The 22913-nt window shown below is 56.2% G+C and overlaps 1 protein-coding gene across 1 annotated transcript in view; it reads left to right on the top strand.

Annotated features, from left to right (window-relative positions):
- NCOR2 (nuclear receptor corepressor 2) overlaps positions 1-22913 on the top strand; it is a 152459-nt gene that overhangs the window by 33670 nt on the left and 95876 nt on the right. The window contains exons 7-10 of the mRNA XM_065889541.1: positions 3825-3877; positions 14106-14172; positions 20991-21163; positions 22556-22649. Of these exons, the coding sequence (XP_065745613.1) occupies positions 3825-3877; positions 14106-14172; positions 20991-21163; positions 22556-22649 (387 nt within the window). The remainder of the gene's footprint in view (positions 1-3824; positions 3878-14105; positions 14173-20990; positions 21164-22555; positions 22650-22913) is intronic.

The following is a 22913-nucleotide window of genomic DNA, read 5'->3' as shown; positions in this document are numbered from 1 at the left end:
GGCCAGCGCAGACACTCCGTTTCTAGCAGCTCGTCCGCCCGGTTCTTCTCGGCCACCCGCCGGCCGCCTGCCGTCAGGTCTGGAGGGGACCCTCCTTCCTTCTCCCCGAGACCCAGCTTCTCTTTCTTAGTCACTTCTGTCTGGGGCCCTACAGTCTGGCACATCCTCCCCTTTGTGCTCCTTCTCCCTCCGATTAGTTGGCTGCACCCCCATTTCTAGAGGAGGAAATGGAGGCATGGAGGGGGCGGGCCTTCCTGCAGGTACCCTAGGCCCCCCAGCCTCGCTCCTCTGGGGTCCGCGGCAGGGACTTTCCCTCTTAGGTCTCGCGTCCCCTTGGCGGGGGCTGGAAACCTGGGAGGTAGCAGAGAAAGCTGCTGTGGGTGTGAAGGCCAAGGTGGCCGCGTGGCCGCTGACTGGGGACGTGCCCCCTGGGACAGAAGGAGGCCTTGCCTGGCCTTGTGTGTTCCCCCGCCTGCAGGTGGCGAGGAGGGGCGCTAGGGGGGACGCCCTCTGGCCCCGCCCTCCCCTCAGCAGTGCACCAGCCAAGGAGGTGTCATGATCCTTCCTCACCCCCGACCCACTCACACGTCGCGGCAGCCCGTCACCATGGCAACAGACAGCCAGCGGAGGCTGCCCTGGGCCCAGAGGCTTCCCTTCCCGCCCAGGTCTCAGTGTACCTCGAAGGATGCCCGGCGAGCGCCTCCTTGGGGGACAGCCCCTGTGGTCAGAGGCAGCGCACCCCACAGTGTTCTCTGACTTCTCCTTGGCCTTTTGCCGAAGGCCACCTGGAGGGGCACGGTGCTGTGTCCTCCTCTTACCCAGCGGGGCTGGAGGGTGAAAGTGATTCCTTCCCCTGCGAGTCTGGCGGGTCAGAGGCGGGCTGGGACCCCGCTGCCCGCCCAGAAGCCAGTCTCCCCTTTTCTGGCCTATCCCATTTTGTAGAAACGGTCCGCCCCCCCCCCCCCGCCCCCCGCCCATCACTGGCACCCGGGGGCTCTCTATGTGGTCCTTCAGCCCCTCCTGGCCTCCTTAGACCGTGGAGACTTTGCCATCTTTAAAAGCAAAAAAAAGCAGTTGAGTCACCAAGTCTGACATTTCCTGGGCTACTTGAAAGCCCAGTGAGGTAGGCCCTATTTGCTCTACACCCATTTTCCATATGAGAAAACCGAGTCCTGGAGTGTTGAAGGCATGTGTCCAAGGTCACACAGCTAGTGAAATTGGGGCGCATCTGTTCCTGGAAACCGAACCTTTAAGCCATACTCATTCCCGCCCGGCCTGTGTTTTACTGGCTTGTGAGGAACGTAAAGGACCGGGCGCAGAGTCACCTGGGGTTAAACACGGGCATTTGATGCCCTGGAATTCAGCACAGGCATCTTTGTGGGGCTCCTTGCTGTCCTGAGATGTGGGCTCTCCACCATGTGCAGTAACGTCTTGCCCCTCTCTGGTTGGGAAGTTTTGCAGTCAGTCTGACGGTGGTCTCTTCTGTTGCCTTCCTGTTCAGACACCCAGAGTGGGGGTGGGGAAACCTCCCCATTTTGAGCCAAGCACCTTGGAAGGGCAGCTGACCCAGTGTGGCGGGACATGGCCTGTGCTAGCCATGACGCGACATCTCCATCCCAGGTGGAGCAGCTGGACTTGGGGCCTGCAATTACCTGAGTAATGGTGAATTGTCATGGAGGGAACCTGGGGGACACTGGGAGAGAGGTGCCATTGTCCTCAGCCAAGGCTGCCTGTGATTCCCAGGGCAGCAGAGGCCCCTCCTTGAGGACCCTGCCCTGTCCACAGAGAGCTGGAGGCCTGTCCCTGGGGACACGGCAGGTTGGACCTGTGGCCATGCTGCTTGTGGGTGGTCCCCATCGGCTGGGATGATGTCAGGAGGTGTATTCAGGTCCATGCTCAGGGAGAAGTTCAAGGGTGGGGCCTGACGTGCCTTCTTCCCTCACCCCGGGGCCCTGCCCTGAGGCTTCAGGACACCATGTCTCCATCTTCACCTGCCCAGCCTGACCCGTCACACTCTGTACCTGGTTTTTGTACCACAGTCATCCATGGCTGTCTGGGAGGCTCCTGCTCCCTGTGTGGGTGTGTGAGACAGAGAGAGGGAAAGAGGGGAGAGGGAAGGGAAGAGAGGGCAACACAAAAAGAGACACACAGAGACATAAAGAGGGGGACATGCAGAGAAGGGAGCAAGCAGAGAAAGGGCAAACCCCTTCCTCCAGGGCTGGAGCCGAGAGGCGGGATGCCTCATCTCTTACCAGCCAGAGGCAAATGTTTTAACTTCTCAGGGACTAGATTTTCTCACCTGTAAAATGGGGATGGTAATTGTATCAGTCAGCGACTGCTGTGTGACAAATCAGCCCCAAACATAGTGGTTTGAAACAACAACGTTTTGCTGTTTTCCGCGAGTGTAGAAGTCAGCTGAGTAATTTCTCTCGACTGGGCTCAGCTGACTCACATCCGTGGGCAGCTGGGAGGTCAGGTGGCGGCTCACGGTTTTGCTGGGATGGTGCTGCTGTCCTCCATGCAGCTCTCTGCCAGGCTTCACTTGGTCTCTTGACGGGGGTTGGGGGGGGCAGGCGAACAAGAGAGGAAGAAAGAGCAGAAACGCCTCGTCTGCTTTCATGAAGTTTGCATCTGTCCCATTGGCCAAAGCAAGGGCGTGAGTGGGTATGGGGGGAGGGGCAGGAAAAATTGCTTCCATGAATGCAGTCACTGCACCCCGATGGTGATAATGACCCTGAGACTTCTTGGACCTCTCAGTCTGCCAGGCGCTGGGCTGAGGGCTTTGCACGCATTACCTCCTTTGATCTTCACAACTCTCTGAGTTTAACCCCATTTACAGATGAAAACCTGGGGCACAGATGGCTTGAGTAGCTCACCCAGAGACACACAGCTGGAAAGTGGCAGAGCCGGGATGCGAACCCGGGGGTTAGCCCCTAACTGCAGCGCTGCCATCCAGCCGGGAGATAACACGACATCGAGCTCAGCTCTTGCCCCATCGCAGACGCTGCAGCAACTTCCTCCTTTTCATTTGCGGATTTGTCGCTGTATGTGCGCCCAGTTCATTCATTTCTCACTGCTGTGCAGTCTTCGAGGTGTAAACGCGTGCTAACTTATTTCTTCCTCTTTCTGGAGGTGGACACTTAACTTGCTTCTAATGCGTTGCTGTTATGAACAACGCGGTCCGGGCATTCTGGCGTCCATCTCCTGGCGGGACACAGTGCCCTACCGCTTCCAGGGCTTCCGTGGCAGGGGAAGGGGGTCGCAGGGCACACGCATTTTCATCCTTTCACATCTCCGGGACACGTGTACCTGCGTACGTTTCTATCGGCCGTGTGCACGCCTTCCAGTGTCCTCACGTCTTCACCAACCCCTGGCACTCTTTGGCTGCTTTATCTTCTGCCGGTCAGCGGTGGTGACGGGGCATCTCACGGTGCTTTGGCAGCCTTCCCTGTTCAAGACCATTGCTGATCTCAGCTTCCCTGGGATGTGTGTGCTTGTCCCTGGGCGCTCAGGCCAGCCCTGCCCCGTGCCCTGCAGAGCAGCCATGGCAGCCACTGCGGTGAGGGCTCATGGTACCCACAGCTGTGCCCAGAGCGTTACAGCCTGTTCCTCGCCGGGGCTGACGGCCGGGTCCCCGTGTTCCGTTTCATGCCTGCCGGCAGCTGGTTCCCACACCAGTGGATGGCTCCCTGGTGCCAGGGCCTGGGGTGCTGCGGCTGAGGGGCCGCAGGGCTCTGCAGTGGGGTAGTAGCCGGCCCAGCTCGCACCGGCTGCCCAGAGCCCAGGCCCGGCTCCGACGCGCCTCCCTGTCTCTTTCCTTGCAGCCATTGTACAACCAGCCCTCCGACACCAGGCAGTATCATGAGAACATCAAAATGTGAGTACCTGTGGGCAGCCGTGCAGATGTACAGCGGGGTGGGGGCCTCGGGTGGGATGTGGCTTCTCAGTTCCCAGCGGGCTCCCAGCCAGGGCCAGGTGCTGGAGGAGGGGATGGAAGGGGGCAGCCTGGGCAAGAGTTCCGGGCCTAGGATGGAGAGGCCTGCGAGGCCAGGGGAGGGGCAGAGGGCGTGGCCCCGTGAAGCTTTGGGAACAGACCTGGGCTTGGGGAGGGCGGGCCAGCTGCTCGCACAGCTCTGGAGAGGTAGAGGAGGAGGGCTGTTAGAGTAGGAGCAAGTTGCCGGGCAGGGGAGAGTGGGCTCAGGGTGGCGGGGGCGGCCATGGAGCAAGCAGGGGCCCATGGTTTGGCCTCTGATGTAAGCATATTCGGGACTGCCCTGTGGTCTGCACAAGGTGTCCATCTGTGGTACAGCCCAGTGTGGAGCAGCTGGGAGCACTAATCCAGACCCAGAGGCTTTGGAGGGGCCAATAGGACGTATCCCAGTGACGGGGCCTTTTCCCAGATGGATGCTAGAAGCGAAAAACTATCAGTGAAGTGCCCCTCACAGTTGGTGTGGGCCGAGCTGGCAGAGCAGGGACAGCCGGGCTGTGCTGGGGACCAGTGACTTTATGTGTTTAAGCTGGGAGCCAGGTGTTAGGGGTGTGGCTGCCGGAAGGGGGCTGGCTTTTTTCTTGGGATGCATTAGTGGGAGCATAGCCTCCTTGGCTGAGGAGGGGATGTTACCTCATGTTGTTAACCAGGAGCCCAAAAGATAAAAGGGGTCTTGCCCCTTGAGGAACGTGTGACTGCAAGCGCTCCGGGGCTGTTCGCTTAGAGGAGACCCTTTGGGATCACAGTCATTGAACTGCTCAGGGTTCGTTTTTGTGTGACCTCAGGAGGGCGGTGCTTAGCTGGTCCAGTGGGCAGTCCAGTTCGGTCTGATTGTCTGGGCTTCCTTGGGGTGGAACTGCAGGGTGTACGTGCAACAGTGAGCTCCCCATCCCCGGAGGCATGCAAACCTCCCGATGGTTTTAAACTCCCCTGGCTCTGGACTGGTTGTTGCAGAGGTCCCTTCTGTTGTAGTTTCTGGACTCGAGTGACTAGTCTAGGCTCTGGTGACCAACACGGCCACCCACCCCCGAGTCTCTGATGGAGCAACCTAGAAAACCCCGTGTTGCCAGCAAGGTCCTCGGCCCATTTGGGCTCGAGAGCACCTGCCAAGGATGCTTGACCCGTATTGCCGGCCGTCACTCAGCCTGTGGCTGGCAGGGGCTGTGGAGTGTCCTGTACTGGGAACACTGGTGTAGTGCTAGGCTTTCTGCGTCCCACGTGGCCTGTGCTTCTGTCTGGCCTTAGAGCGTGTTCGCTGCTCAGGTACCAAATCCGTCTCAACTTTACACGGTTTATTTTCCAATCAGGCCACCGTAGTCTTTATAAGCTTCCTGGGACCTGCCTCATCGTGGGGACAACTGCCGGGAGTGGGGGAGGCCCAGACGGGTGTTAGGTGAGGACAAGGGGGCCTTTCGGGCCTGTCACGGCTGGTTTAGGTGATGGGGGTGAGGTGTTCTCATCTGGGCAAACCTGCTGGGAACATTTGCTCGTTCAATACACACTTACTACACTTACTGTGTGCCAGGCCCTGTTCTAGGGACCTGGGGATTCAGCTGTGAACAAGACAAAGTTACCCATACTTTCATTAAGTTTTATCTAGCAGGGGAGACAGAAAACAAGTGAGTTAATAAGTGAATAAGAAAACATCAGCTAATAAAAAATACTGTGGTCACACAGCTATCTTAAGCTCTTTATGCTTTAATATACCTAGTTTCATTTTTCTTTTCAGCATAACAATTTTGATAGCAATTTTATTACACTGAAACTTTTATATAAGTTTTTTCACTAAACTAAAAATGAGTACTGTTTTAAACCGAATAATGTGGATGATTTCAGGCTATAAACACAGCCATAGAATCCAAACAGCAAAGGAAAAAGGTATCCCTGCGAATAATACTAGCGAACAAGGTACTGCTACATCTCTAAGTAGAATACAACTATAAGCTTATTGAACCAACGCCCTATTTTTATATCCCATAATCTTCATCGGAGGATGGCTCTGGTCTACTAGAGTACATTTTGGCTATGTAAGTAACTGCCTAGTGAAATTTGTTCCAAATCTAAGTCACAGATGAACAGATGTTTAAGTGTAAAACATAGAGGTAAATAATTTTAAGATTTTTCCTGTTATAAGTGGTCAGCTTTATGTTAGAAAAATGTATCTGTAGGCAAGTTCTTTGAACTGATTTCTTCTTAGAACGTTAATGTTTTTTCATAGTTTGCCTCTGAAATCATAATCACTTCTGTCATTTTAATTTCAGTGTGGTCATCATTAAGTCAGTGCAGTCATTTACTTTAAAAAATGCTGTGAAGATGGCAAACAGGGTGATGGGAGAGAAAGTAAGGGGGGACTTTAGCCAGGGAGATCAGGGCAGGACCTAACAGTTGAGGGAACCTTCGGGGACTGTGCAGCAGCTGGAGTGTAGTCCCCCCAGGCAGGTAGAAGAGGCAGTGCAAAGGCCCTGGGGCTGGACAGAGCACGCGGGTATGTCCCGAGGGAGCAGGTGAGGGAGAGGAAGGTGCCAGCCAGATCACCCAGAGCTGGTGAGGAGTTTGGGTTTTATCATCTGTGCGAAGGGAGGCCAACGATGAAGTTTATGCCGAGAAGTGATTTGATTGGATTTTGGGGAGCCGATGGGCCAGGGGCATGTTGAGAGCCCCAAGCATCTGGCTCGTGTGGCTTGTCACTTACTACCAGTGCCTTGGTCGCCCCATCTGTGAGATGGGTTGCTGAAGATTCAATGAATTACTATCCCTGAAGTGCTGAGCTCGGTGTCAGGCGTGTAGGAAGCGTTCTGTGATTTTTGTTCTTTTTACTTTATCAACAGAGACCAAGAGTTATCCCTCAGTCATTCACTCAAATATTCAAATATTTATGAGCACCTGCTCTGTGCCAGCCGCTGTTTGGGTCCTGGGGAGACGGCAGTGGATGAGGCCCGCCATTCTGGTGCTGCAGACAGACAATAAATAAATACGCCTGTGATAGAAAGACAGCTTGATAAGGACAATGAGACAGATCAGGCTGGGGCTGCGTCTCAGGGCGCGGCGCTTCACCAGGTCACCCCAGCCGGGCCTCCCAGCCTCTCTCCGGCTGCTGTAGTTGCCGCCAGGTGGAAGGTTATCCCCTCCCCAAGGGACCTTGCCCTGTCACTTTAATTTCTCAGTGTTTGCGCGCTGGGGCCGCGGAGTTAAAGTTAATTTCACGCTTGACTTCCTGCTGCATTGGCAATTGCGGATGTGTTGAAGTCACCTGTACCCACCTCGACTGCTGTCCTCTGCCACCTGCCTCTTCGGGAGGTGTGGGGATGGCCACCCCTGCTCCCGGCGGGGTCGGGGACGGGGGAGGTGGGTGACTCACTGTGGGGTCTTAGCCCCAGGTCTCGGGACTGACTCCTCAGACCTCCCAGGCTTTGGGAAGCAGGGGAAAGGGCAGGAGATGGGGGCGGGGGCAACCCCAGAGCCGCATCAGCCCGTGCTCCCTGGAGGGACTGGCCTCCTCTCTGCAGGCCGGACCTGCCTGGAGAGTTCGGAGCTGAATTCACTGGGTTGGGGAGCCCACAGGTGATTCGGTGAAAGGGCATGGGATTGATGCAACGGTGATGGTTGAGGCTCCTGTGTGTTCTGCTGTGGCCACCCCTTCACCTGGTGTCCTCTCCTCCCCTCGGGGCCTGGAAGCCTGCTAGCTCCTGGTAGCTCTTCCTTCCCAATTTTCTTGTCTTCAGACTGATTTTTCCCCTCCTCAGCCCTCGTTGAGGGCTGGCTGATGCCCTGGGGCCGTGCAGGTGGAAGGGGTGCTCAGGACCCAGGTTACTGTTAACAGGTCCTTGTGGTCTTGCTCTGGAGGTTCAGAGATGTTAAGTAACTTCCCCAGGGCCTCACAGCCGAACTCCTAGACCAGCCCAATCTGCGCACCCACCTGCTTCCCTCTCCTGGGTCTGCAGCCCGGACTCTGCCGCTCGCTAGCCCGGTGATCTCGGGGAAGTCACATCACTTAGCTTGTCAGTAAGTTGGTCTCCTTGGAGTCATCTTGCATGGGAAAAGTGCTTGGCCCCTAGTAAGCATGTTTTGGACCATCAGTCACCCCAGTCTGACAGGCTTTTCCCAAAGCATTCAGGGCCTTGCATGGGCTGCTTCCCCCACAGTCGGGGGTCTGGCTCTCCCTGAACGCCCCTCCTCACTCCCTCCAAATTCACTGTCACCCTTACTCCCCCGGAACCCAGTATTCTCCTCATTTCCCTCTGCCCACCCCATTCCTTTACTTCTCCCAAGCTTCATCTCAAACCTCTCCTCCTCCAGGAAGCCTCCCCTGATTGCCCCCACACTTTCCTTTTTCAGAACTCCATAGACCCCAGGGCCAGTCCCACCCAGGGCCCGGCCAGACTCTCCTTGAACGTCCACAGACTTTCCAACTCCTTTTTCCTCCTTCCTGGTTCCCGTTTCTCCCCCTAGTCCAGTGTCAGCCGACAAGGCCAGTATTTCTTCACAGGCTGTGCTTTTTTAAACCCTGCCTTCTCCAGGAGATTGAGATATCCTTTGCACCCTATAAATGCCTCCACCGACAAACTCATCACACTGCTGGTCTGTCGGTCCTTCCAGAGCCCTCTGGACTCTGTTCCCTATTTTTGGACAAAATCTCAACCGAGAAGATTTGTCTGCAGTATGCCATTAGCAGCTGCAATACCTAAACACTTCTTGGAACAAAATAAACACTCAAAAAGTGTTTGCGAGAAGAATGTTGGAAAAGTGGTCACCCCAAACCAGATGTCTAGGGGCTTGCGAACCACGCAGATGCATGCCTCCAGGGCGGGAACAAAGTTAGAGGGGAAAGGGCTGGTGGGAGGCGGTAGGGAGTGGTGACGCCTGGGGTGAGTGGTGAGCTCCTCATGCTTTTAAAGGGACAGTTAGTTCTTAGTTCCTTGTCTGTAGCCACGAGGGAGCGTGGCCAGGCTGCCTGATTTTTTTTTTAAAGAGAAGCTTTACGTTGAGCTCTTCATGCAGCAGCTTCTGATTTTCAATACTGGCAACAAATGCAGATTTTTTAGAAAGCACCGCAGTCCAAACACAACAGTCTCACGAGCTGGCTCCACTCCGTGCACTGCGCCCATTTGCAACCTGTGGACTTGACATTTGTCCTCTTTGGCAGTAAGCGGATGCTTCTGGGTGCCAGCCACGGTGCTTGCTTTGGAAGGAAACCTGGATCAGCAAAAGGGAGAATTCGTGCCCTCTGGTAGCTGTGGGGAACAGAGGCGGCTCCGTGCATCCCCTCTGCCCGTGCCACGAGTCTTTGCTCTCACCGAGGCCTCTTCAGCTCGAAGCCACAGCACCGTGCTTGTTGAAGCTGTTACAGGCTGTGCAAGTTTCCTCGGGCTGCCAGAGCCTGTCCCAACCACCTGGGTGCCTAAAAACTAGAGCAGTTCATTTTCTCTCAGCTCTGGAGGCCAGAAGTCGGGAATCCAGGTACCGGCAGGGCCTTGATCTCTTGCAGACGCCAGGGGAGGATCCTTCCGTGTGTCTTCCAGCTTCTGGTGTTTGCTGGCTTCCTTGGCGATCCTTGGCCTGTAGACACTTCACTCCAATCCTCCGTCTTCACATGGCCTTCTCACTGTGTCTTTTCATGTCATCTTCCCTCTGTGTGTATCTGCCTCTCTGTCCAAATTGCTCCCTTTTATAAGGACACCAGTCATATAGGATCAGGGCCACCCTATTGACCTCATGCTAACTTGATGACCTCTAAATGACCTGATTTCCTGATGCGGCCACATTCTAAGGTATTGGGGGTGGGGGGTCAGGACCCCAACATCTTTTTTGTGGGGGGGACACATTTCAATTCATAACATACACCAAGGCCCCTGCTAGCTCTAAAGTAAATTGTCTTTGATCTCACTATGGCATTTCAACATAGGTCTTGTCCCTCTTTTTTTTTTTTTTTTTTAAGTCTAATTTAAAATAGCTAGATTTACAGAAGAGTTGCCGAGGTAGTACAGGGACAGGGGTTGGTTGCAGGAACCCCGTGGGTACCAAACTCTGCGATGCTCAAGTTCCTTATGCAGTCGGCCCCGTATCTGGGGACGTGGAACGCATGGACCGTACTAAGAATTCCCCGTATACCCTCCACCCAGCATCCCCCAATGCGAATATGTGACACGAACAAGGTACATTGATCAAAACTATGAAAGGGACAGCGGTACAGTCCTAGTAGCTAAACCACAGACTTCCTTTGGATTTTCCCAATTTTCCCACTAATGGCCTTTTTCTGGCCCAAGACCTGATCCAGGTTCCTGCTCTGCATTTCGTCCTCATGTCCCCTTGGTCTCCACTCTGTGATAAGTTCTCAGTCTTCCTCGATTTTCCTGACCCTGACCCTTTTGAAGAGGACTGGTCAGGGATTCTGCAGAATGTCCCACAATTTGGGTGTGTCTGATACTTTCTCAGGAGGACGCTGGGTTTGTGGATTTGGGGGAAGAGTCCCACAGAGGTGAGGGGGTGCCCTTCCCATCATGATATATCGGGAGCACCCGACACCCTGACTGGTGGTGTTTATGTCACTACAGGTGGTGTTGACCTTGCCCCCTTGCTCAGGGAGGTGTCAGCCGTGTCTCCGCCGCTGAGTTGCTGTCTTTCCTGTCCCTACTCTGTGCTTTAGAAGCAAGCCACCGTCCAGCCTACTGTCAAGGGGAGGGGAGTCCAGCTACACCTCCTGGAGGGGGAATATCAAAGAATTTGTGGGCACAAGTTAAACTGCCACAACGATTAGTAAATATTTGGGGGAAATGCTTCGAGGCTATGCAAATTTCCTGTCTCTCCTCAAAGTTTTGCCGACTGATTTCACGTTCATGCAAGGGTCTAGCCTGCGGTAATTGGCACCGTGGTATCTAATAGTGATTTTCGACTTCCCTCAGTCCTTCTACGTTTATTAATTGGAATTCTGTAAGGAACATTTGTCCCTCCTCCCCCCTTTATTTATGTATTCGGTCATTTATTTATATCCGTGTGGATGCATGGTTATTTATTTTATTCTTCGGGCTATAATCTAGTACTAGCGCTATTTATTTTGCCTCTCAAATTGTTCCAGCTTTGGCCGTCGGAAACTCTTTCTTTACTTAGAAATGTTCTGGGCTCATCTTGTATGTTTCCTGCCGCAGCTCTGGATGCAGCCATTCCTCCAGGGAGAAATGGCTCTTCTTTTTGTTTTCCTTTGTTCGTGCTGCACGTGAAGCCTGTGGGATCCCAGTTCCCTGACCAGGAATCGAACCCACGCTGCCTGTACTGGAAGCATGGAGCCTTAACCACCAGACTGCCAGGGAAGTCCTGAGAAATGACTCCTTTTATTGGAGAATGGTGTTAGACACCAAGACCTCGGTGCTAGTGGGCTCATTGCTCTGGGCTGCCATTGCTTCTTGGCCTTCTCAGCTGCCGTCTCCAAGTCCAAACCCTCTCCATTGCCCCGACCCACAAGGCCCTGTACAGCCGGCCCTGTCACCCTCTCAGCCGTCCTCCTCCTTCCTGTCGCTCCCCTGTGTCCCTGCCCAACACTCTCCAGCCACATGGGTCTTCTGTCTGTTCTTCAGACACTCTGAGTTTGTTCCCACCTTAGGGCCTTTGCACTCCCAGTGCCTTCTGCCAGGAGTGCATCTCCCTCTGGATCGCCCCACAGCTGGGTCCTCCTGGTGATCAAGATATCAGCTCGCAGCCATCTCTGAGAGACTTTTCTGCACCCCTGAATCTAAAATAGCTACACCCTCCCCTCCCCCAGTCACTATCCCACCCTCCACATAAGTTCCTGACTCCAGGATTATCTTGCTTATTGTCAGTGTGGCCCCTCTAGGCATCACCTCCATGAGGGCCGGGGACTTTGTCTTGTTCACCTTTACGTCCCCAGGGCCCAGAACAGTGCCCGGCGCATAGTAGGTGCTCAGTAAACATTTGCTGAATGACTGAGGAGATGAAAGCACAATGCTACTGCTCCCATTATTCGGATGAGGAAACTGAGGCTGAGACCATCTGAGATTTGTTCAGAGACACCTTGCTGTGGAATAAGGGGTTGTGGTCTCAGCCTGTGTGACTGAGGGCCCCCAGCGCCCATCCTGCTGGGGAGGGGGAGGCTGATGTGAAGTATCGAGACCTCGAGGCGGGAGGCCTGGCTGATGGGAGACGAGACCGGAATGACCCAGGGAGCCGAGGGTCCCCTCACTGACCCTCCTGGAAGTGGGCGTGGCCTTTCCTTGTCAGGAGATGGGTGGAGACAGGGCTGAGCTTGGTTGGGGTCTGCAGGTGAAGAGGGACCATGCAGGCCCATCAGCATCTCCGACTTGAGACCAGGTAGTGGGGATGCCGACCTCCTGCTGGAAATCACTGCGAGGCCTGGGGACCCTGGTCCACCCGGGGACGAGGTGTGCTGGCAGACCCCGACAGCCGCTGGGAGGTGGGTCTCTGAGGCCGTGGTGTCTGTTTGCAGGGGATGAGGGAGCAGAGAGCGACTCCCCACGGGGTCCCCAGGGCGGGTTGATTTCAGGCCCTTCAGTCCCCAGGAGGCGTGTGTTGGGGGAGCTTCCTCATCCGTCAGGGCCTGGAGTGTCCTCCTCTTTGTCTTTTTCCTGAGGTTGGGGTTCTGGGGGCCCACAGGTGCCATACCTCCTGGAGGCTGGATGGGGCGGGGCTCTCGGTCATCAGTTTGTAAGCTTTTGGTAAGAGTTTGGATGCGGCTGAGAATGTGAGCAAGTCGGGGGACCCCTCCCCAGAAGAGTTGATCTTGCTGTACACCCGGCTGGGGGGCAAGCAAGTTCACGGGCCTGGTGGGCTCTTCGGGGCCCATCTGTGACCCCCGCAGGCCCCAGCTGCTACACGCTGCTGTGCGTCGGAAGTTGTGGGGAAAGGGCCGAGGGGAAGGGGGTACTTGGGGGTGAGTCTTCCATCCTCTTCCGTGTCGGTCCGCATGTCTGAGTCTCCCTCTGCCTCCTTCTGGGCCTCCATCCCCCTTAATTTGTCTTTTATTTTATTGAAGTATAGTTGGTTTACAACATTGTATTAATTACTGCTCTACAGCAAAGTGATTCAGTTATACATACATGTACATTCTTTATTAATATTCATTGTGGTTTATCACAGGATATTGAAAGTAGTTCCCTGTGCTATACAGCAGGACCTTGTTGTTCGTCCATCGCCCCCCTTTCTTTGAATCTTGTCTTCCTCTGCCTTTCGGCCTGTTCCCCTCTGTCTCTCTGTCTGTCTGTCTGTCTGTCTCTCTCTCTGCCAGGCCCCAGGCCCCTCTCCCTCTGTCCTCATTTGGGATCTGATCTCATCCACCTCTCTGTCGCTCCCTCTCCCTCTGTCTCCCTGCCTTCCTCTGGAGCTCTGTCTGTCTTTTTATTCTCCCTCATTCCTCGTCTTGGTGTCTCTCTCCTGTGCCCGCCTCTCTTTCTCTCTGAACAGCCCGCATCTCCCCGGGGAAGCGCCCGCTGCCCTCTGAGCCCGCAGTGCTGTGTGTGGCCTCCTTGGTTGAGGGCTTTGATGGCGAGAGGGGTCTGGCTTCCCTGAGCTGAGGCATGAGACCCCTCAGGTGCTTCCTGGGCTTCCTGCTGTGCTGGCTCCCACCAGCTTGTCGCTGGCTTGTCCATGTTACCCCCACCCCAGGGGGCCAGAGCAGGGGCTTGGTTGGAGGTGGCTTGGGGTCACAGAGGCCAGACCCCAATACCCCGCCTCTGTGCAGCTGCAGGTCTCGGGGGCTTGGTCTCCCCGGCCTGTGTTTCTAAGGCTGTGGCAGTTTCTCTGTGGCTGGTTTCCCGTGGCAGGTGTGGCTGACGGGAGAGGGGAGCCTGGGTGCGTGTAGGGGTGATGGCAGCTCCGGGGAGGGCAGGAGGCCACAAGACCTCGACCCCCTTTGGAACCCTCTTTTCTGCAGACCACGCTCAGCCTAGGTGTGGGTGGGGACACCTTGTACATGACGTGATGGGGGAAGGACACACATTGGCAGTTCGTGGCTCACCCTGGGGGGTCTACGGATGTGTCTTGGCTCACCGGGAGCCAATAGGGGCAAGTAGGGGCAAACTTCAGCAAGGGACGGAATTCCTGAAAGCCTGCATTTCTGACCTGCCCGGTTGGCCGTTTGCATCCTCCTTAGAAACCAGGCGATGCGGAAAAAGTTAATCTTGTACTTCAAGAGGAGGAATCACGCCCGGAAACAATGGGTAAGTCATCACCTCGTCCCCCACCCCTGGAATCTGTTCTGCTGCCCCCTCCCCTCCACGGACCAGGCTTCCTTGAGAGCCGAGACCGTCCAGGCCACTCAGGCCACACTCACCGGGATCCCTGGGTTCTGCAGCTCATTCCTGCGTGTCCAGGGTGTGAAGAAAAGCCAAGGGCAGTGAGAGAAATGGGAAAAGACAGCAGCTGCTTCCGTGAAGCTGGGGGCTCAGGGCTCGGCTGCCTCAAGGAAGCTGGGGTGTGAGTGGGTGGGGAGGCTGGGAACTGTGCCCCTCCTTTTCCAGCCTGGAAGGGGAGAAAGCAAAATGTTGGCCGGGAAAATTGGTTCCTTGTCAGAGGCCCTACTGTGGCTATTTTAGGCAGAAAGAGAGAAGTTTGTTGGCAGAGGTGGAAGACTGGGGTAGGCTGTGTGCTGGGTGGCGGTGACTGCAGGGCGCTCCCTGAGAAATGAGCTTTGCCCAGCCCGCTGTGCCCATTCCGGGCTCAGGAAAATCCGGGCCCGGAGAAGCAGTGAGGCCCCCCTTGCTTAGAAAGTGGTACGGACTCCTGCATCCCACCGCACACTCTGCCATCTCAGCTGGGAGGCATGCCCAGGGCAGGGGAGCACATGTGAAAGAACACCTTTTGTTGTGGTTTAGGGTGGGCATTTACGTCACCGATTCACTGGGTGAGGTTAGGGCTGAGTGATGGAGGGGGAGTTACCCATTAGTATTCTTTCAGCTGTGAGAGGAAGAAGCACTGGCTCAGATGGGCTTAAACAGTAAAGGAGTTTGTGTAGCTGAAGAAGTCCACTGAGTGGAATTCAGGAGTGGTTTGATCAGGTTGCACCTTCGTTTCTATGCCGTTTTTCTTCAAGTCTGCATATTAGGACATTGACAAGCTGGTTTTCCTTTGGGACCTGAATTTCTACATCAGGTTTGAGTCCTTCTAGAGCCAGAGACAGAGCTGCTCTTTCTCAGACCATCTCACAAAAGCTCTGATTTCACCACTTGAGGGCCTCGGTCCCTCTGAACCAGTTTCTGAACCCACCCTGCTCTGGCCTTAGACCTCGGCTGGGCCCTTGGAGAAGGGATACATTTCTGGCCCACATGCTGGGCGACTGGGAAGCTGGTTGGGCGGCACCCTAGACCCCAGGGCCCCACGGGGTGAGAAGTGGTGGGCTTCCCTTTTCTTTCCAACCTCCTCAGACTCCCACATTGACTGGATGGTGACCAGAGGCGCCTGGCTGGATAGATGGGGTTCATGAAACGGGGCATCCCATCTCATTCATTGAGTTAAGAAATACTTACTGAGCACCTGCTGTGCGCCTGAGTGGAGGAGACGCAGTGACAAGTGCCGTGCAGAGGGATGGGGTCAGGGACAGCCTGGATATCCGACCTCGGTACTGAGAGAGGAATGACCAGAAAGGACCACCTGTGTGAATGTCTGGGGGTGTGAGTGTCGAGGAGAGGGCGCAGCAAGTACAGAGGCCTTGAGGCAGGAACCGGCCTGGGGGGTAGCACAGGACAGCATGTAGCAGGCAAGCCTGAAGTACAGGGCACGCGTGGGGGGCTGTGGTCTAAAATCATGGGCGCCAGGTCACCTGGAAATGGAATGTCTAGATTTTACTCTAAATACAGTAGGACACTTATTCTTGATGTATTCTTAATAAAGAATACAAAATCTTTAAGAATTTTTAGTTATTCGGAAAATTTGACAGTGATACAGGAAATCTGACAGAAGAGTAACAGTGAACACCTATAAGCCCGCTATCTGGAATCCATCATGGTTAACATTTCTTTATATTCGCTGTGTGTGTGTGTGTGTGTGTGTGTGTGTGTGTGTGTGTGCGCGCGCGTGTGCGCGTAAGTATGAATGTTTCTGTGTTGAGCTGTTAGGACGTAGGTGCAGACACCCAGACCCTCACCTGGAACACTTCCTGGAGGAAGGAAATTCTCTCTTTATCACACCTAACGATTCACAGCGTTTCCTGATTCACAGCTTTTCCCCTGTAGTCCTGCCCAGGGGTGGGGTTCCTTTGGGGCTGGAAGAAGGAGATCTGATTTACATTTTTAAAGGATCCCAGTGGCTGCTGGGGGGTGGAGTTGGGTGGGTGTAAGTTGTTCGGAAATCTCCCAGGGCTCCTTGTGGAGGGGTCCCTTGAGGGGATGGAGGGGAAATGGGCTTATTTAAAGATAGAGGAACTGGAGAGACTTCTAAGAAATTCTGGGTTCGCTTTGTGGCCAAGCTGAGCCCATCTTAAGAGAGGCCCTTGTGAAAACGAATTCCTAAACCACAGAAGCTGCAACGGGAGGGCGTCTGGAATGATCTCATTCTTCTTCTTATATAAATGAACCCAATGCCCCATGCATCGTCATCAGCAAGGACTGGGAAGGCGCTTGGCCAAGACGGGCCCCCTCAGATCTGCATGCTCCCCGCCCGCCCCCCCCCACCATGTCAGTCAGGTGCCCTTCTGTGGGGCCCTCACTCCTTAGAGGTTCCTGGGACCCACGCTGCCCTACACTCCTGCTCTGCCCAGAGAGCTGAGGCTCTTCCCCCAGAGGGGCACCCCACCCCAACAGGAGCCTCCACCAGGCCTACCCCGTCCTCCCCTGGGAAGCTGAGCTCGCCCGCCCCACGCCCCCTGAAGCCGCTGAGATGCGCAGATTCAAACCCTACCCACCATACCCTCTGTGAGTGATCTTGGGACAGCCGTCTTGCCCTAAGCCTCACTTTTCCTCATCTGTGAAATGGGGTCACGGTGGGGCTGCAGGAAGGGTTAGCGCAGTGCCTGGCGGGGGGAGTGTGTGTGACTGGTGGCCTGGCAGGATGGGTTAGTCAGGGGTTGAGCTCAGCCTAGACGGTGGGTGTATTCATTTCCTGGGGCCGCTGTGACAAATGACCACAAACTAGGTGCCTTAAAACAACAGAAATGTATCCTCTCACTTCTGGCTCTAGAGGCCAGAAGTTCAAGATCAAGATGGGAGCAGGGCTGTGCTCCCTCCAGAGGTGCTAGGGGAAGCTCCTCCCTGCCTCTTGCAGCTCCTGGTGGTTCCAGACAGTTCCTAGCTGTGGCCACATGACTCCCATCTCTGCCTACATCCTCAGCTGGCCTTTCCCCTCTCTTCTCTCACACGGACGCCTGTCACTGGATCTAGAGGTCACCCTAATCCAGGATGACCTCATCTCAAGATCCTTAATGGCATCTGAAAACACGTTTTTTCAAATAAGGTCACATTTGAAGATTCAAACCCCCTAACCTGGGGGTTAGGATGCGGCACATCTTTTGGGGGGGTGGTGTCACCATTGAACCCACTACAGTGGGCACTGGCATATTTTCAGCATAGTCTGCCTTTACTCTTTCTCCTGGCTTGTCCCCACTTTCCTTTTTTATCTATTTCTTTTTTAGAGACGGCTAAAGTTTTGCTCACTCCTCTCATATCCCTCACACCTCTTATTTTTCACTTCTGGGCTTTTTCCTGACCTGCCCCGGCATCCGTGACTTGCTTCTGCAGCCTGAGTTACAGGCAGCAGGACAGGGGCTGGGAGAGCTCGACCTCGTCACCGTCACGCATCGCTGAACACGCAGGACAGCCAGCAGGGGAGCATTCTCCAAGTCTGTGGTGCCTGGGCCGCTAAGCCCAGCAGAAGGCCTTTGCATGAGGCTGCAGGCTCCCTGGGGTGACCAGGTGACCACAGAGGCCAGTTCCCCTGGCCAGTCAGCTCCAACCACCTCCCTAACACTTCCCTCCTTGTGCTCTGTCCGTCGGCCTGAGGCTGTCTTCCTCAGTTTTGGGGGTACCTCCTGGTCACCCCATCTCTCATTGTTTCCCTAAGTGTAGAGCTCCATCCTGACACACCTGGCGGGGTAGGAGGGGTTCAAATCCTGGCCCTGCTCGGTGACTGGGGCAAATCATTTAATTCCTGGTCTCAGGTTCCTGTTCTGTTTGGTGGGGATTATAGTAACACGCACCTCATCAGGCCACTGAGTGAAAGGCTGCAAGCAGTGTGCTCACAGCAACGCCTGGACTGCAGTGGGTGCTCAGAACCGTCAGCTGCAAGCTGACCTGACCCTAAAATTCATGGGGACCCCAAATAGACAAAACAATCTTGAAAAAGAACAACCAGGTTGGAAGAGTCACTTGCTGATTTCAAAACATCTCACAAAGCTACAATAATCAAAACAGCATGGTTCTAGCCTAAGGACAGACATGGAGACCAATGGAACAGAATAGAGAGGCCAGAAACAGGCCCTCACATCTGTGGATGCTGGATTTTTGACAGGTGGCCACGTCCAGTCAATGAGACAGGACTGTCTCTTTCAACAAATGGTGCTGGGCCAATAGGACTGCCACACTCACAGGAATGGAGTTGGATCCCACCTCACAGAATTAACACAAACAGTAACTCAAAATGAATCAAAGACCTAAATGCAAGAGCTAAAGCTGTACCATTCCTAAAAGAAAACCCATAGGGGTGAATCTTCACAACCTTGGATTGGGTAGCGGATCTTGGGTGTGACACCAAAAGCATGAGCAGCAAAAGGAAAAGTAGACGTACCGGACTTTATCAGAACAACCATCAGGATCCTGACCTCCCGTCCCTAATTGTGTGATCCCGGGCTGACGGCCCTGAGCTCTGAACTCCTGCCTCTACAGAGGGGATGGCGGTCATGGCCTTTTGTTGTTTGGGAGAGTCAGTCGCGGGAAGGACTCAGCTCTGTGCCTGGCATGTGACACAGTGGCACTTAGCGAGTGTCAGCGGCGATGCTGATTGATGGTGATGATGATGCTACGAAGAAGAATTCCCACTGAGGGTGACCTGTTTTCATAACACATACAGACTGTGGTCGCAGGGGCCATCCTCCTTTTCCTCTACAGATTCTTGCTCCTGGCACCCGGCAGACTAGCTTAGCAGTGCTCCAGCCTCTGAGGTGTGAGTGTGACTGTGAGAATGTGTGTATGTGAGTTTATGAGTGAGTGTGTGGGTGTGTATTGTAAGTGTGAGAATGTAAGTGTATGTATTTGTCCACGTGAGTGCATGTATGTGTAAGGGAGTGTGCATGTGTGTATGTGAGTGTGTGACCTGCTTTCTTCCCTGGCCAGTGGGGCCACTATGTGGACACCCCCCTGGCAGGGTCATTTCTGCCCCAGGGAAGGGCCGCAGCCACTGCTGTGTTCTGTCCCGAGGCGCCCCGTGCCCTCGGCCCTCAGTGGATGGACAGCACCTCCAGTGCACAGGCCACAGCAGGTGGCACTGTGGTTAGACGTGGAGGGGGACTTCCTCATCCTGGACAGTCCTCAGGAGCTGCTCACGTCTTTGCGTGTGGTACTTGGGGCTGGGCAGTGTGGCTGCGGGTGCCCGCACGGCTGTTCCTGTCCCTTGCTCCACGAGGGCCCCAGGCAGGGCTGGGGCGTTTTGCTGGCCGCCCTGCTCACTCCTCCACTGGGCAGCTGGTTGGTGGCCCTGCGGGTTTCTTGCCTATCTTCATGGGTAACTGCATTCTTTTCCTCTGCTGGTTTTTGGTGAACATGTTCTCGCCTTTTCCCCATCTGACATATTTTCTCGCTCTCACCCATCAGATCGAGGCCTCTCTGGCAGGGCTGAGAGCGTGGGGAGGGTCCCCTGCTCTGATGGTGGGCTGGGCTGGGTTTCCTTCGTGCCCGTTCTCACCCTCAGGGGTGCTGTTCTCAGCACCTTGCCACGAACACGTGTGGCTATTGTCTCTACTGGAACTTGACCTCCCAAGGGTTCTTGGGGCAGCCCACATATCTGGGGACCGCCCGGGAGCTGAAGGTCAAGTTCTGCTCCTCAAAGCTGGCCTGACGGCCACTTGGGGACCATCACGCCGCTGGGTTTGTTGAGGACCAAGGTCACAAGCTGCCTTGGTCAGAAGCTGAAATTCAGGATGGGGAGGGGTGTCTGGGCACGAGGACCAGAGACGGGTTTTCTGATTATGCTGAAGTGTCGAGGAGGCGTTCAAGCGGGACTCCCAGACCATGCCATCTGTCCACGGCAGCTGTTAGAGACGGGGAGATCGGGTCTCATGGACAGCCAGATGCTCCCTGCCTGCTTGAGGTCCGGGTCACCTTGGAGACTCGGAAGCCAGGCAGCTACACTCTGGGCCGGGCCGGGGTCTTTTCTCTAAGGAAGGACATACAGTAGGAAGCACTGTGGTTAGACTTGGAGAGGGACTTCCTTGTCTTGGATGGGCGGCAGCTTGAGTCTTCACACCCAGTCCTTGGGTGTGGGGAGCATGGCTGGCCTGAGGCCGGGGGATGAGGAACTATTCAGAAAGAGAATGCTTTCCATGCGGCTGTCCCGGGCCTGATGGACACTCCAGAGCTGCCCCGTCCACGCAACTGACAATAAGTGAAATGGTCTGTGTGCACTGCCCACTATGGGTGGTAGCCCTGGCCTCACATGGCTACTAGCATTAGAAATGTGGCATAGGGACCAGAGACCTGAATTTAAATGTTACTTAATTTTACCTGATTTAAACTCCACAGCCACATGTGGCTGGAAGCACGAGGCCTTTCTGGAGGGAGGCCGGCAGGGGGTGGCCCATTCCCCAGGGAGCGAGGCAGCTGGGTCCTTAGGGCAGCCTGTGGGTTTTCTTCAGGGGCCCGGGTTGGCCTGGGTCTGCTCAGGTCTCTGCGTGATCTCGTGTCTGCCCACGTGCCTGGGTCTGCCCACGTGCCCTTGTGTGATCGCGTGTCTGCCCACGTGTGCCCGGGCACACGGCAGAGCGGGGAGCCGGGGAGGGGCTGGGTGTCGGATGCGGGAGGAATGGCTGCCGCAGGGCTCCCCCGCATCCCCCCAGGAGCAGAAGTTCTGCCAGCGCTATGACCAGCTCATGGAGGCCTGGGAGAAGAAGGTGGAGCGCATTGAGAACAACCCCCGGCGGCGGGCCAAGGAGAGCAAGGTGCGCGAGTACTACGAGAAGCAGTTCCCCGAGATCCGCAAGCAGCGGGAGCTGCAGGAGCGCATGCAGAGGTGAGCGGCGGGGGGCCGGGCCCACCCCTCCCCCCTCCCCTCCCCTCCCCCCTCCCCTCCCCCTCCCCTCCCCCCCTCCCCCTCCCCTCCCCCCCTCCCCCCCTCCCCCTCCCCTCCCCCCCTCCCCCCCTCCCCCTCCCCTCCCCCCCCTCCCCCTCCCCTCCCCCCCTCCCCCCTCCCCCTCCCCTCCCCCTCCCCTCCCCCTCCCCCCTCCCCTCCCCCCTCCCCCCTCCCCTCCCCACCCTCCCCCCTCCCCTCCCCCTCCCCTCCCCCCTCCCCTCCCCCCTCCCCCTTCCCCTCCCCCCTCCCCTCCCCCCTCCCCTCCCCTCCCCCCTCCCCTCCCCTCCCCCCTCCCCTCCCCTCCCCACCCTCCCCTCCCCTCCCCCCTCCCCACCCCTCCCCACCCTCCCCACCCCTCCCCCTCCCCTCCCCACCCCTCCCCTCCCCCTCCCCTCCCCCTCCCCTCCCTCCCCTCCCTCCCCTCCCCTCCCTCCCCTCCCCCTCCCCTCCCTCCCCTCCCCCCTCCCTCCCCCCCTCCCTCCCTCCTTTCCTGCCTCCCAGGGCCTGGGTCAGCTTGAGGCACTGTCCACAGAGGCGCCCTGGCCAGTGTGAAACAGAAGGCACAGCAGCGTCTCAAACTGGCAGCCCAGGGGCCACATCAAGCCCTTGGATGTGTCCCTTGGTGCCTGCCTAGCCTTAATACTTAATTGAAAGAAGCTTAAATCCATCTTGGTGGAGTGAGTTCTCCTTCCGGTGTGCCACAGGCTGGTACCTCCCAGCTTCGTTCATTTACGTGGCCCCTGAAGGCAGCTGAGTTTGAGATCCCTGGTGTGGATCAAAGGAGAAGGATGCTGGTCTCACGGGGCGGCCGTGAGGACGGGGTGGGATCCTGCGTAGGAGTGCCCAGCGCAGAGTAGGTGCTTGGTGACATGCGGCTGTGACATCTGTTGTCACACAGATAAGGTGGTGGGCCACGAGCAGGGATGCTGGATTTCACTCTTTACTGGACACTCACGGTGCGTATCTCACCGAATGCCTCCTCCAGTCCTGGGATCCACGTGCCACCTTATCCCCGTGGTACAGGGGAGACATTGAGGGACAGGTCCGAAGAGGCAGAGCTGGGCTTTGTCTGTGGGTCTGTGTGGCTGGCCTTTCGGTGGACATCTTAGGAGAGAAAAAGGGTTCTGGCATTTCTGGGTGAGTCTGGGGGCTCCATGCCCTCCCCTGGACCCCTGGGCTCGGGGCTGTCTCTGTGGGTGTGAGGCCCGGCCCCTCCTCACTGCCCACACGCCGCCTCTGGGGAAACTGTGGGCTCGGGTCTGTGCCGCTGTGCCAGCCGCGTGTCCCTGGCTGCCGAGGGGTCGATCCTGAGCGTGTCCCTTTGGTCTCCAGCAGGGTGGGCCAGAGGGGCAGTGGGCTCTCCATGTCAGCCGCCCGCAGCGAGCACGAGGTGTCCGAGATCATCGATGGCCTCTCGGAGCAGGAGGTAAGTCCACGGCCTTGACCCTGACCTCAGCTCCACCCGCTGTGTTCCTGCGCGTGGAGAAGCTCCCAGCAGGAAGCAGAATTCACCTGGATGCTTGAAATCAAGGGGCTTGTTACTGAAGTGTGGGCAGAGGCAAGGTGGGACAGTGGGGCACCAGGGGAGTAGACATTGCCCATCCCCAGCCTGAAGGAGAAGCGGGGAGAGGGGCCTTCCTGGGGCTGTGGAGGAGAGGAGGCCCCCTGGTAGGACATGGCCAGGAAGGGC

Source organism: Phocoena phocoena, chromosome 13, assembly GCF_963924675.1.
Source record: "Phocoena phocoena chromosome 13, mPhoPho1.1, whole genome shotgun sequence".
In the NCBI taxonomy this organism is placed as follows: domain Eukaryota; kingdom Metazoa; phylum Chordata; class Mammalia; order Artiodactyla; family Phocoenidae; genus Phocoena; species Phocoena phocoena.
Note: the sequence above shows the minus strand (reverse complement) of the source record. Positions and strands in the feature narration are given on the sequence as shown.